This window comes from Chiloscyllium plagiosum, chromosome 19, assembly GCF_004010195.1.
Source record: "Chiloscyllium plagiosum isolate BGI_BamShark_2017 chromosome 19, ASM401019v2, whole genome shotgun sequence".
In the NCBI taxonomy this organism is placed as follows: Eukaryota; Metazoa; Chordata; class Chondrichthyes; order Orectolobiformes; family Hemiscylliidae; genus Chiloscyllium; species Chiloscyllium plagiosum.
In genome coordinates this window covers 49,662,548-49,675,145 of record NC_057728.1, presented here as the reverse complement: position 1 = coordinate 49,675,145, position 12,598 = coordinate 49,662,548, and the positions used below count along the sequence as shown (strand labels likewise).

At 43.1% G+C, this 12,598-nt stretch overlaps 1 protein-coding gene across 3 annotated transcripts in view; it reads right to left on the bottom strand.

The window, feature by feature from the left end:
- utp20 (UTP20 small subunit processome component) overlaps positions 1-12,598 on the bottom strand; it is a 111,418-nt gene that overhangs the window by 54,917 nt on the left and 43,903 nt on the right. For all 3 annotated transcript variants that reach the window (XM_043709793.1, XM_043709795.1, XM_043709794.1), the window contains exons 25-30: positions 10,737-10,862; positions 9,110-9,276; positions 6,425-6,633; positions 4,073-4,216; positions 3,134-3,213; positions 2,221-2,447 (exon numbers count right to left, since the gene is read on the bottom strand). In XM_043709793.1, coding sequence (XP_043565728.1) covers positions 2,221-2,447; positions 3,134-3,213; positions 4,073-4,216; positions 6,425-6,633; positions 9,110-9,276; positions 10,737-10,862 — 953 coding nt within the window. The remainder of the gene's footprint in view (positions 1-2,220; positions 2,448-3,133; positions 3,214-4,072; positions 4,217-6,424; positions 6,634-9,109; positions 9,277-10,736; positions 10,863-12,598) is intronic.

Below are 12,598 nucleotides of genomic sequence, written 5' to 3'. Positions count from 1 at the left end.
ACAAGTGACAATGGGGCAGGAGTAGGGGTTGGGTGTGAAGATCAGCCACTTCTGTGTTGTTTGTAAGATTGGCTCCTGTGTTTCCCAATATTACAACAGTGATCACTCTTCATAAATATTCGATTTCATATAGATACTGTGGGGTGTCCTCAGGTTGTGATGGCCATTACAGAAAGTTGGGGGGGGGGGTTCATTACCATGCCACATTCTCTGACAGAACCTGTTCCTTTATCTTGAACGGTCTTTGTAAAAACAACAAGACTTCTTAGACATCTCCTGCCCAAACTTTCAGTTATCTGACACACAACATAGTGAGGTTGAATCAATTAGAAAGGGAAAACACATCTGGAGAACTGGACACAGGCTTCTTCCTGCCCTTGACAGAGATCAGGTGAGAATGTGGAGTTTAGGGAGATCAGTTGTGATCTGGCTCAACAGTGGAACAGAGCTGCCAGGCCCCGATCTAGCTCCAGTTTCTTACATTCTGAACTCCGTGAATGGAATTCAATGAAACACTTAAACACAATCAGGTGATGTCAACTTCAATGGAATTTGGAAAAGTGCAACGTTAAGTTTTCTTGCTAATTACAAACTTACATTCAAATATACAAATTAGGAGCAGGAATAAGTCACGTGACCTCGAGCTTGTTCTGAAACTCGATTAGGTCAGGGTTCATCTAATTAATTCATGTTCCTGCCATTCAGTAACTTTCCACCCCATTATTTCTTGAGAATCTATGCACCTCTGCCTTAAAAATATTAAGGGACTCTTCTTCCACTGCCCTTTGAGGAAGGGAATTCATGACCCTCTGCGAGATTTTAAAAGAAATTCTCATCTCAGTCTAAAATGGGTGACCATTTGTTTTTAAACAGTGACCACTAATTGTCGATTCTCTCACATGAGCAAACAACCGTTAGAAAGCATTAACAAAAAACTAACTTAAGCACTAATCAATTGTAAATTAGTGCTTTCATAGTTGTGATACAATGTTGCTTATACTGAAGTATCATTTTTTAATCCTACTTGCACGATGCTCTGGGTAAAAGCTTGCTAAGAGGTGACATACTTGGTCTGAGCCCAGTCTGGTCAAGTATTTGTTGGCCCAGAGGAACTCAACGACTGGGATCATGGTCAGCATGGACTGGTTGGACTGAAGGGTTTGTTTCCGTGCTGTACAACAGTGACTGAAGGAAACCTTCAGGAGAAATCTAAACAGGTTTGTAAACCAGCAGCTTGCTGCGTGAGAGCTAAGAGATTATCACCACCAGAGTGGGATCTTAGAGGCTCAGATATAGACATAGCCAAGATGACCAAACAGACTGCTGGGGCCACTTGCTCTGGCTAGCTATCAGCACGAACAAGTTTACAAGCTGATGGTGGCCAAGTGTGGGAAATCCGGAGAGGTGGACATGGGTCTGATGGACAAATCAGTAACTCGTATATTTTATAATTGGGTCAGTCAAGTCAAGGCACATGAAGTGATTAGGTTGACTCAGCCTTCATTGGCAATGATGCTTGAAAAGGAAACATAAGCAATTCCATGGAAAGACAAAGTGTTTAATTCCCTCCCCTTGGCCAGAGGAGGTTTGAACCCAGCCTGCACATGGAGCCTGGAAGAGGGTCCTTCATCTGTCCCTCACACTGACTGACACAACAATACCTGGGGCATGACCAGGGTGTAGTAACCTAGAGATTGCTCTCCTGCCTAGGGTACAACGATGCTGTTTGCGCTATTGTTCAAATTTCGGCTGTTCACAGGGTATAGCATTACCACTCTTGCCACTAAAGCTTTTCATTTTGAATCATTTCAGAAGATGGGAATAAGGGAACTAAGGGTTAATAACATTTAAATTCCTCCCAAGTTATCCAGAGGAGTGACGAGGGGTGGGGGTGTTTTCTTGTGCCCCTGACAGTGTGTTTGACTTTACAGAGTGGCTTGACTCAGACAGCATTTCAGAATCGATCATATTGGTGTGGAACTGGACAGCAGACTTCCTTTCATAAAAAGGACATTAGTGAACCAGTGTGGGTTACATGAGAACACAATAACTTTATAATTACTGTTACTGAAACCAAATTTCAGCTTCCTGAGTTCCCTTCAAGTTTTTAAATCAAACTCCAATGGCAGGATTTGAGCTTGTGCTTTCTGGATGATTAACCCCAGTAACGCAAACCTCTACAATAAAACATGACAACACAACAAACGGGAGTTGTAGTACCTCCTGCAATGGTGGAAGGTTCTAGAAAGGCTGTGTCGTTCACAGTCAGGACGCTTGCTTGTGCTGTTGGTGAGAAGTCAGGCATGCTCAACAGGCTGTCAACGATATCCATGACAACCACCGCCGTAGGTTCTGCGATCCTCTTAGATGACAGCAAGGCAAAGACGTTGGTCAGAACATCCAACTGTGGGTGATCAGGAAGCTGTTTTGCAAGGAGTGGGAAGAATCTGGAAAATACGCATAGAGCAAGGCTATTAAACTACACAGCGCAGTGTAGCCAGCACACCAGCTGGGGGAGCTGCCAGCCCAATTACAATAAAATAGAATACAACATTCAAAGTACTAGGAATCTGAGAGTAGATGTACAGACAGGACATTAGAGTCGAGGCCACAACCAGCTCAGTCGTGATCTTACTGAATTGTGGGACAGGTTCGAAACCCTGACTGTCCGACTGCTACTGCAAAGTCTTATGTTTCTGTATGAATTCCTATACTGAGAACAGGCTTTGATGTGACAGTTAGTTACCAACAAATATTGTCATCAGTTAGTTACTAAGCAGGAGAGGCCTCCATTGAGGATAGGTCATTAGTTGCTGATCAGGAGCAATGCCCTAATTAAACTCCAGATGAGCTGATTTTAAAATCAGACATTCCATTTACAATAGGAGTTGGCAGTACCCACAGATTCCAGATTCAGTTGTCAGCAACAAACAGGAATACCCAATGATGAGGAGCTATCACACAACAGTGTCAAATAACTAGCAAGTATAACTTGAGCCACATTGTTCCCTTGCAAATTTTGAGGTATTTTAGTATCATATCGGAACTCCTAAGATTTGTTCAGTCCACAATGTAAACCGATGCAAAGCAGCCCAATGAACAAAGTTCAGAAAGTTTTTGAAGTGTTCCTCACCTGGAATTCTTGCTCCAGATATGAATCAGTTTCAGGAGAGGGGTTGGCGCATACTGCCCTTCAGAAGCGAGTCTCCCGATCTGCAGATCAGACAAGGTGAAGGTGAAAACAGACAATGCATCAGGACAGTTACAGAGTTGGCGATATAGTGACGTCACAGAATCCTTAAAGTGTGGAAACAGGCCATTCGCTCCCTTGAGTCCACACTGACCTTCTGAAGGACATCCCACCCACAACCAGCCTCCCCAAACTATCCCTGTAATCCTGCAAATCCCGTGACTAATCCTCCTAACATACATATCCCGAGATACAATGAGCAATTTACCACGGCCAATCCACCAAACCTGCATATCTTTGGACTGTGGGAGGAAACCCATGCAAACATGGGGAGAATGTGCAAACTACATACAGAGTCATCTGAGGGTGGAATTGAACCTGGTCACTGGAGCTCTAAGGCGGCAGTGCTAACCACTGAGGCATGTGTCACTCAACTATTGATCCAGAGGCCCAGACTAATGCTCTGGGGACACAGGCTCAGATTCCTGTGCCAGCATGTTTTGGACTGAAGTTCACTTTGGATGATAAAGCTAGTCCTGACTGTCACAGAAACCCATCTGGTTCACAAATGCCCTACAGGGAAAGAAATCTGCCATCCTCACTGGTCTGGTCCACATATGACTCCACACCCACAGCAGTGTAACTGCTCCCTGAAACATCCAAGAGAGCCAATCAGCACATAGATACTTATAATGGACAATAAATACTGGCCATGCCAGCAACACTGACATGCCGTGACAGAGTAAAGGCAAAAACAATTGGACAGTCGAAAAGTGACCGGTCTCTTTGTAAAACACTAACCAAAACTTTTAAGGGTCACATTGGCATGCCTTTGGTGTGAATGGGCAGGGTGAAAGCAGAGAGCAATGGAGAGACTGTTACCTGTGGCCACACAACACCGTGAAACAATGCGTCAATCTCTTCTGCTGTGAAAGCGTAGGACTCAAAGTCATTAAAGAAAGTAGCAATCTGATTTATTCCCAGACGTCTCAAATATTTTAGCTGGTTTATGCACCGCGGTTGGATCTGAAAACAAGAAAAGGCAAACAAAAACAATGTAAATCCTTAATTGTAACACTTGCCAGTTCTGACCAATATTCCACATCACAAACAAAGGGTTCAGCAGTACCATACTTCTGTTCCTGAAGAGATGCCAAGAGAAAATGAAAAGACAAGGACTTTGTTTATATAATGCCTTTCACAATACTCCAAAGTGTTTTAAAGTATCTTAAAAGCATCACCTTGGTTGAATTTAGACAATGTGGCAGCCAACTTCTACCCGGTGAGAGTCCACTAACAGCTGCAAGATAACGTCAGAGCATTGGTTTTGGGATGCTGACTGAGGGGAGAAGTGTTGGCCAGGATACTGGAGTACCTCCACTGCTGCTCTTCAAAGCAATGCCACATGATTTTTCACTGGTTGCAAGGACAGACAAGATCCCGTTTTGATAGGTCACCTAGAAGACATACTTCTGATGGTGCAGTACTCTCTCAGTACAGCTCTGGTCACCTCCAATTTCTGCCCTCAAGTCTCTGAAGCAAGACTCAAGCCCTCTCAGTCAGAGGCGAGAACGCTACCCTCTGAGCCACAGCAGACCTATGCTCCTATTCTGCCACAGTAAACTGTGAGGTCAATCGAATCTGGGTGATTTATGAAAGGAATGAAAACGCTGAGCAGGAGGAACAGACAGTCGCCCAAGGCGGGAATCGAACCCGGATCCATGGCGCTGTGAGGCAGCAGTGCTAACCACTGAGCCACCATGTTACAGTGTGGGTCTAACAACAGCACAGGGATTGCACTGATTCAAAGTGACAGCTTACCTCTATCTTAATGGCAGTTAGGGGTAGGGAATAAATGTTGGCGCAGCCAGCAACACCTGTACCCCACAAATAAATGAATGTTTAAAAAACCCTCAGAATCTTGAGTGGTTCAGTAAGACAATATCCCAGAAAACACGATCAGTGGATATGACCTGTCCTATCAGAAGGACAGGCCCAGCAGAGGTGGTAGCACAGTGGGGTGCAGTTGGAAGGGAATTGCCTTGGGAGTCCTCAATATTGACTCTGGGCCCCAGGAAGTCTCAGGGCTGCAAGTTAAACCCGGGCAAGGAAATCTCCTGCTGGTTACCATATATTATCAACCCTCAGCTGAAGAATCAATCTTCCTCCATGTTGAACAACACTTAGAGAAAGCGCTGAGGGTGTCAAGGGTGCAAAACGTGCTCTGGGTGTGGAATTTCAATGTCTACCACCAACAGTAGCTTGGCAGCAGCCCTACTGATCGAACTGATCAGGGTGTAAAGAATAATGCTGCTAGACTGGGTCTATGGAAGGTGGTGAGGGAACCAACAAGATGGAAAAACACACCTGACCTCATCCTCACCAATCTGTCAGCTGCAGATGCATCTATTCATGACAGTATCAGTAAGAGTGACTACTGCACAATCCTTGTGAAGACAAAGTCCCACCTTCACATTGAGAATATCCTCCATCGTGTTGGTGTGGCACTGTCACCATGCTAAGCGGGACAGAGTTCAATTTACCTATTGTGGCTATCAAGTTATCCCCACGACTCCTCTCTCTCTACTCCATAATCCTCACAGAAGTCCTCCTTCTCAGGATTCACCCAGCAGTTGGTTGTTGCATACACCTGCAATGCTAATCCTGAGCTTTAGTTTAATGCCAAGTAACCAGAGACAGAGTTCAGCCAGTACCCGACTCACAGCAGACAAGAACATCATGACAAGTCTGAAACCACTAAATATGCCAGAAGAAATTTCAGTCTCGGTGTGGAAATTAGCAGAATGTGAGGGAAGGGAGACTAACCTACTTTAGGAACAGTTGTCTCAATTTTTGGTGACCTGAAAAGGAATTTCCTTTACTTCACACCTTCTGGACATCCAACAGCCAATGAAAAACAGTGCGGTCACTGTTTGTAATGTAGGAAACATGGGAAATTCTAGACAGCAAAATTCTACAAACAGCAATGTGACAATTAATGATTTGGGAAAATAATAACAACTACTGTGATTGTGGTTGAGCAATAACTATTAGCCAGAAAACAGCAGGAATGTTGTCTTTGACTATTGTGCAGCTGTGTTTATTGTCTTATTGGAGAATTAGCACCATCTGATAATGCAGCACTTCCTCTGCACTGTACTGGAATGTCAGCCTGGATTACACACACATTTTCTGACTCAGGTTAGAGTACATTAACCTCGCAGTTACACCTACCTGGTCTCGTTGCTGAAGAATATGAGACACTGACGCACACATGCACAAGGTGATCTGGAGCAGTTTCGGCAGATAGTCTTGGATTAGATGGCCCAGCTTTTTCATCACCACATCAATGCCGTTCAGTAGACCGTGCTGACGTCCTAGGGGTAAAATCTTTGACATATCCAAAGTCTTTACTGACTGTAACACTGCACATAGACAGGATCCTGAAACAAGATTGATAAAATGATTACTCATACCAACAAAACAAACTCCAAACATCTTCATCCACCTATTGTATTCTTAGCTACCTTCCCCCCAGCCCCACCCCCTCCCATTTACCTCTCCAACCCGGATGCTCCCTGCCTAATTTCTGATGAAGGGCTTTTGCCTGAAATGTGGATTTTCCTGCTCCTCGGATGCTGCCTGACATACTGTGCTTTTCCAGCACCACTCTGATCTTGACTCTGATCTTCAGCATCTGCCATCCTCACTTTTGTCCCCAAGCTCAAGATACCCCATCACTTTTTCTCCTGAGGTCACACAACAGTGTTTTTAAGTAAATAAGTACAAAACATAATTGACCTGAAACAACTACTAGATTTGTCTCCTTTGAAGTTCATAAAATCATGTGGGGCATGGACAGAATGAATAACCAAGGTCTTTTCCCAAAGGTAGGGGAGCCCAAAACTAAAGGGCATAGGTTTCAGGTGAGAGAAGAAAGATTTAAAAGGGACCTAATGGACAACTCTTTCACACAGAGGGTTGTACGTGCATGGAATGAGCTGCCAGAGGAAGTGGTGGAGGCTGCTTCAATTATGACATGTAAACAGCATCTGGATAGGTATGTGAACAGGAAGGGTTTAGAAAAATATGGGCCAAATGAGACAAGATTAACTTAGGATATCTGGTTGGCATGGACGAGTTGGACGAAAGGGTCTGTTTCCATGCTGTACATCTGTATTACCTGTTTGAGTTCTTTCAGTATTTTCATCTAATTTGAGATTTCAGCATCTTGCTTTAGTTTTCACATTTTTAGATTGCCCTCTCTTGCAAACATGTCAATCTTTGAGCCTGTCGTTGAACATTACAATCCAAACTGTCCAGGGAGAGTGGACAACACAATACAGCTAAAGCCTAAGGCAAGTTATAGCTTTAATGCTGCTACAGTGCTTTCACACAACTCAAACTCAATATAAAAAACATTCAACTTGAAATCTAAAGGTCACAAGTTCCAGTCCCATCAGGGCAACAAATTTAATCAAAATGGCACTTTGTGGCTGTAGCCAGATTTAATAACAAAGGCTTTCACGTCCATTCAAAATTTTCCTGGCTCACAAACATCAGCTAGTGAAGGAAGCCTGGTATCTTCGTCCAGTCTGGCTTCCTTTGCTTCAGTTCTACACCATGTGAAAGGGAAAGTAAAGAAATACTGCAGTCCATGTGGCACCCACAATCCAACATTCAATTTCAATCCAAAGAGTGGAGGGCCGTCAGAACAGTGAATTTAAAATCAGACTGACCTAAGGCTATTGGGAGAGTGCAGGGCACTAGTCTGGGATTGTGTAAAGACTGTAACTATTTATTTTTCTTTATTTTTGATTGTGGACTGAAATGGCTAAAAAGACTGTTTTAAAAATTAAGGATTATGGCGCTCCTTAAACATAGGCTATGAGCACTTATTGTAAGACCTTTCAAACGTGGGATTCATCCAGCAATAAATAGCTATTGGTCTGTGAATTGATGACTAGTTGTTGATGACAAAGGCTTTCTGCCTGCCACCAACTACATGATTGGCTCCCAGGTAGCTAAATGGTTTGTGGTTGAAAATGTAGCCAGAAGAGTTTGGATCACTGGAAGTGGAGGGGATGACCTTTTCTCTGGAGTTTAAAAATATACCCAAAGCCTGAAGCAATTTTCCCTCACCAGTTGCTTTAATGAGTGGCTTTTAACCAATAAATCAGAGACTTTATTATTTATGAACAAGACACTTTGTGCCTCCCACAAAGATGTGGACAAACATCAGAAAAGAGAGAGAAAGGGATACTGGGAAAAGTCTAGGATTGACACGTGGTTTTGTTTGAAAGCAGGGCATTGCGATTTGTTTGGGATTGATGGGGAGAAGGGGAAGTAGGATTGTCATCAGCAGAGATAAGCCACCACTAACTATTTGTCTGATGGGATGTTACCTTTAAAGCTTAAGCTGTCCATACCTAACAAGATAACACAAACTTCACAGCAGATCACTAGATAATTATCAGTGCAATTACCTGATGTTATCATGATTTTGATATATGAGAAAGAGAAAATAAAAGATAAGAAGGCAACACATATCAGCTTTTATGGTTTTAAATTGGAAATCCTAAATTTGTTTTGCAAAGCCTGTGATTGAAATAATTAAAACACATGCATACTATATTCCCTTTATACAACAGGAATGAAGACTGAAGACTTCCTTGTATACTTGGCAATAGGAGCAGCACAACTAAAGCAAAGTACTGAGGCTGTTGGAACTCACTAATGTAAACTAAAGATAATGGAAGCATTCAATAGGTCACAAGAGAGAGATAAAGATGAGTAACCTTTCAGGCTAAAGACCATCCATTACTGCTGGAGAAAGTTGTGCAATGACAACGGATCCTAAGTGAGTACAGAGGCAGGGAGAGTAAACAATAAGTGTTGCAGAGTCTCCCCTGTGCATACCCTGAGTAAAATGGTGTACTGGTTCAAGGAGCAGATCCAGGAAGAGGTGTATCTCCTCAGATAATGAGCCAGCCAGGAAATTTAGAACAATGACCATGCGGGTCCCTGCTGCTGCTCGGCCTTGGGTTTTGCTCCCTGTTTTGCTCCTCATGCGTCCATAAAGAATCCTTAAAAACAAAAGGAATGGGAATTTTAAAAAGAAGAATTTTAACTTTCTTTTGGAGTTTTTGAACATAGCAACAACTTTTAATCAGGAAATAGCAACTAATTGAAAGCTCAACTCTAATCAGGTCATCCACCTCTGTGTATCAAACAAACTCCCTCAAGATGACAACATCCACATTTCCTACAAAATCTTTGCCTCTGCTACAATAACAAAGTCGCCAACTTCCTGCTCAGGTGATAACTATCCAGTTGTGTTCCCAATCTCTTCTCATCTGCATCTGAAACCTTTATCTTTGGAAGCAGATAAACCAGGCAGTTCCAAAGATCCCCAGGTCTGCCTGCACTCATCTTTACACCTGCTGGCCAAATCCGAAATTTGACAAGTACCTTTTGAGCACAGGAATGTGGGTGCCACATGCAGATGTAGTTACAACATTTAATAATCATTTGGAGAATTACATAAATAGGAAAGGTTTAGAGGGATATGGGCCAAACGCAGCTAAATGGGACTAGTTTAGTTTGTGAAACGTGGCCTATTTCTCTGCTGTATGACTGTATGATACTGTCCCCTCAGCCAGTGCGCTCATTAACTTACTCCAGTTGCCTGGTCAGCCAGTTTACAATGCAAAGTGACACTGACAGTGTGGGCTCACCTCCCACACCAGGAGACGTTACTATGACGGACTGCCCTCTACTGTAATCTGAAATGTGGTGACCCTCAGATTAAACCACCATCAGTTGTCTCTCTCCACCGACAGAACAAACCTATGATCTGGTGTGACTATGGAAATTTTACACTGATGTAGAACTGAGGGAGTGCTGCACTGTCAGAGATGCCATTTACTTGGATAAGGCACCAAATTGAAGTCCCATAGACAAATCTAAAAGATTCCACGGCACTATTTTGAAATAGAGAGGTCAGTTCTCCCCATTGTCCTGCCAATATTTCATTAGGCAACAAAATCAATTATCGAGTATGTCAAGGGGCACTTATACCGAGCACTAACAGCAGCTGACTGACCACTTAGCATACACACAGAGCAATGTTGAACAGGCTGTCAATGAGCTACCTTTAAGAATGGGAACACTGGTGAATCTATTTCCCCACTCGTAGTCCAGCAGCATAGCCCAATTAATTTGGCTTAGTCAAGCTTAGCAACCTTTTGACAGCCCACAATATCCATTTCCCTCTCTCTCCTTCACTCAGCATTACGCTAACACTTGTTCTATGCTGAGTGTGTGGTGCTGGAAAAGTACAGCAAGTCAGGCAGCATCCAAGGAGGAGCCCTTCCTGATGAAGGGCTCTTGCCCGAAACGTCGATTCTCCTGCTCCTCAGATGCTGCCTGATCTGCTGTGCTTTTCCAGCACCGTACTCTCAACTCCGCAGTCTTCACTTTGTACTTGTTCGATGCTGTACTATTTGTGATCATTTACAGAAGTTACAAGCTCTGCTACTCCTACCTCATGATAATTGGGATGAGCTCAGGTCTGTGTGCGGCTGATACGATGGTCGTTTCTTCTGCAATACTAAAGTGAATGACTTCTTCTTTGAAGCTCTTGTCCTCCAGCAGTCGCTGGAGGTTTTCCCTGCAACAAGAAACCAAGATTCAGTTTTTTTACAGATGCACAAAAGTCAATGAAAACATAACAGAAATTTCTACGCTGACTTCAGAAATTGGATTGTAAACTTTCTGTAAAAAGTAATTGGAATCATGCGCATTGCAGTCAGTGGATTAAATATTTAAAGGCAGATTCTGTCTTCGGGTCCAGAAAACGTGGTTTATACAAGATGCTCATTTGAATATTTGAATCTAAGAGTAGTGCCTTGACCAATGAGAGTAGACTTGCCAACCGACCAGAATCCTTTTCACTGGAGAGTAAACTGTGATTGGATGAAATTTAGCAATTCTTGCATTTGTCCTCATGAGCACAAGTTAAAAAGTTTTGACAAAATATCTCACTTTTCAGCAATAATTAAGGTGCTAAAATTGATTCAAAAATATTTTCACTTCGCCAAATTCATTTGAGTAATTTTCCAGTAGTTCATGAGACAGCACAGTTTAATCCTGCTTAAGTTCTCTTTAAAACATGAAGAAGCAACGTTAGATGTAGAATTCGCTGACATTCTTTGAGGTTTAAATTTCCAGGTTTTGTGCTTATTTCTTACAATTTTCGATTTCTTAATATTCGATACAGTATCTCAAAGTCCATGGGAATCAGGGGGAAAACTAGGGTCAAAACTAAGGTGAAGAGACAGGGGAGATTTGAGAGAAGTTTTCCAAATATGATGGGTCGAGACAGAGTGGATGGGGAGTAACTGTTCCCACTCGCAAATGGGTTAAGAACCAGACAGCACAGTTTTAAAGTGTTATGTAAATGAAGCAAATGTGAGATGAGAAAAAGCATTTTCACATAGCATCCATGTCATTAAAGTGTGGAATGTGCTGCCTGGAAATGAGTAGGTTCCACTGAGGCAAACAAGAGGGAATTGGATGCTTATTTCAACTGAAATAATGTATAGGGTAATGGAAAAAGATACCAAGTCATGATTAGTCATTAATCCAGACACAATGAGTTGAATAGCTCAGAAAAGATTTACAAGGCTGTTGCCAGGGTTGGAGGGTTTGAGCTATAGGGAGAGGCTGAATAGGCTGGGCTGTTTTCCCTGAGGCTGAGGGCTGACCTGAGGGATGGTTCATAAAATCATGAGGGGCATGGATAGGGTAAATAGACAAGGTGCTCAGGGTAGGGGATTCCAAATCTAAACAGCATAGGTTTAAGGTGAGTGGGGGAAGTTTTGAAAGGGACCTAAGGGACAACCTTTTCACACAAAGGGTGGTGTGTGTGTGGAATGAGCTGCCAGAGGTGGAGGCTGCTTCAATTACAACATTTAAAAGACATCTGGATGGGTATACAAATAGACAGAGTTCAGAGGGATATGGGCCAAACAGTGGCTCATCGGTTAGCACTGCTGCCTCACAGCGCCAGGGACCCAGGTTCAATACAAGGCTTGGGTGACTGTGTGGAGTTTGCACATTCTCCCCATGTCTGCATGCATTTCCTGCGGACACTCAGGTTTCCTCCCACAGTCCAAACACATGCAGGTTAGGTGGACTGGCACATGCTAAATTGCCTGTAGTGTCCAAGGAAGTGTAGGTTAGATGTTGGACTATAACCTGGTGTTGTGTGATTTTTAACTTTGTACACCCCAGTCCAACACCGGCATCTCCAAATCATAGATTAGATATATTAGCCATTGGAAATGCAGGGTTACCGGAATAGAGAGGGGAGTCTGGGTGAGATGCACCTTGGAGGGATGATAT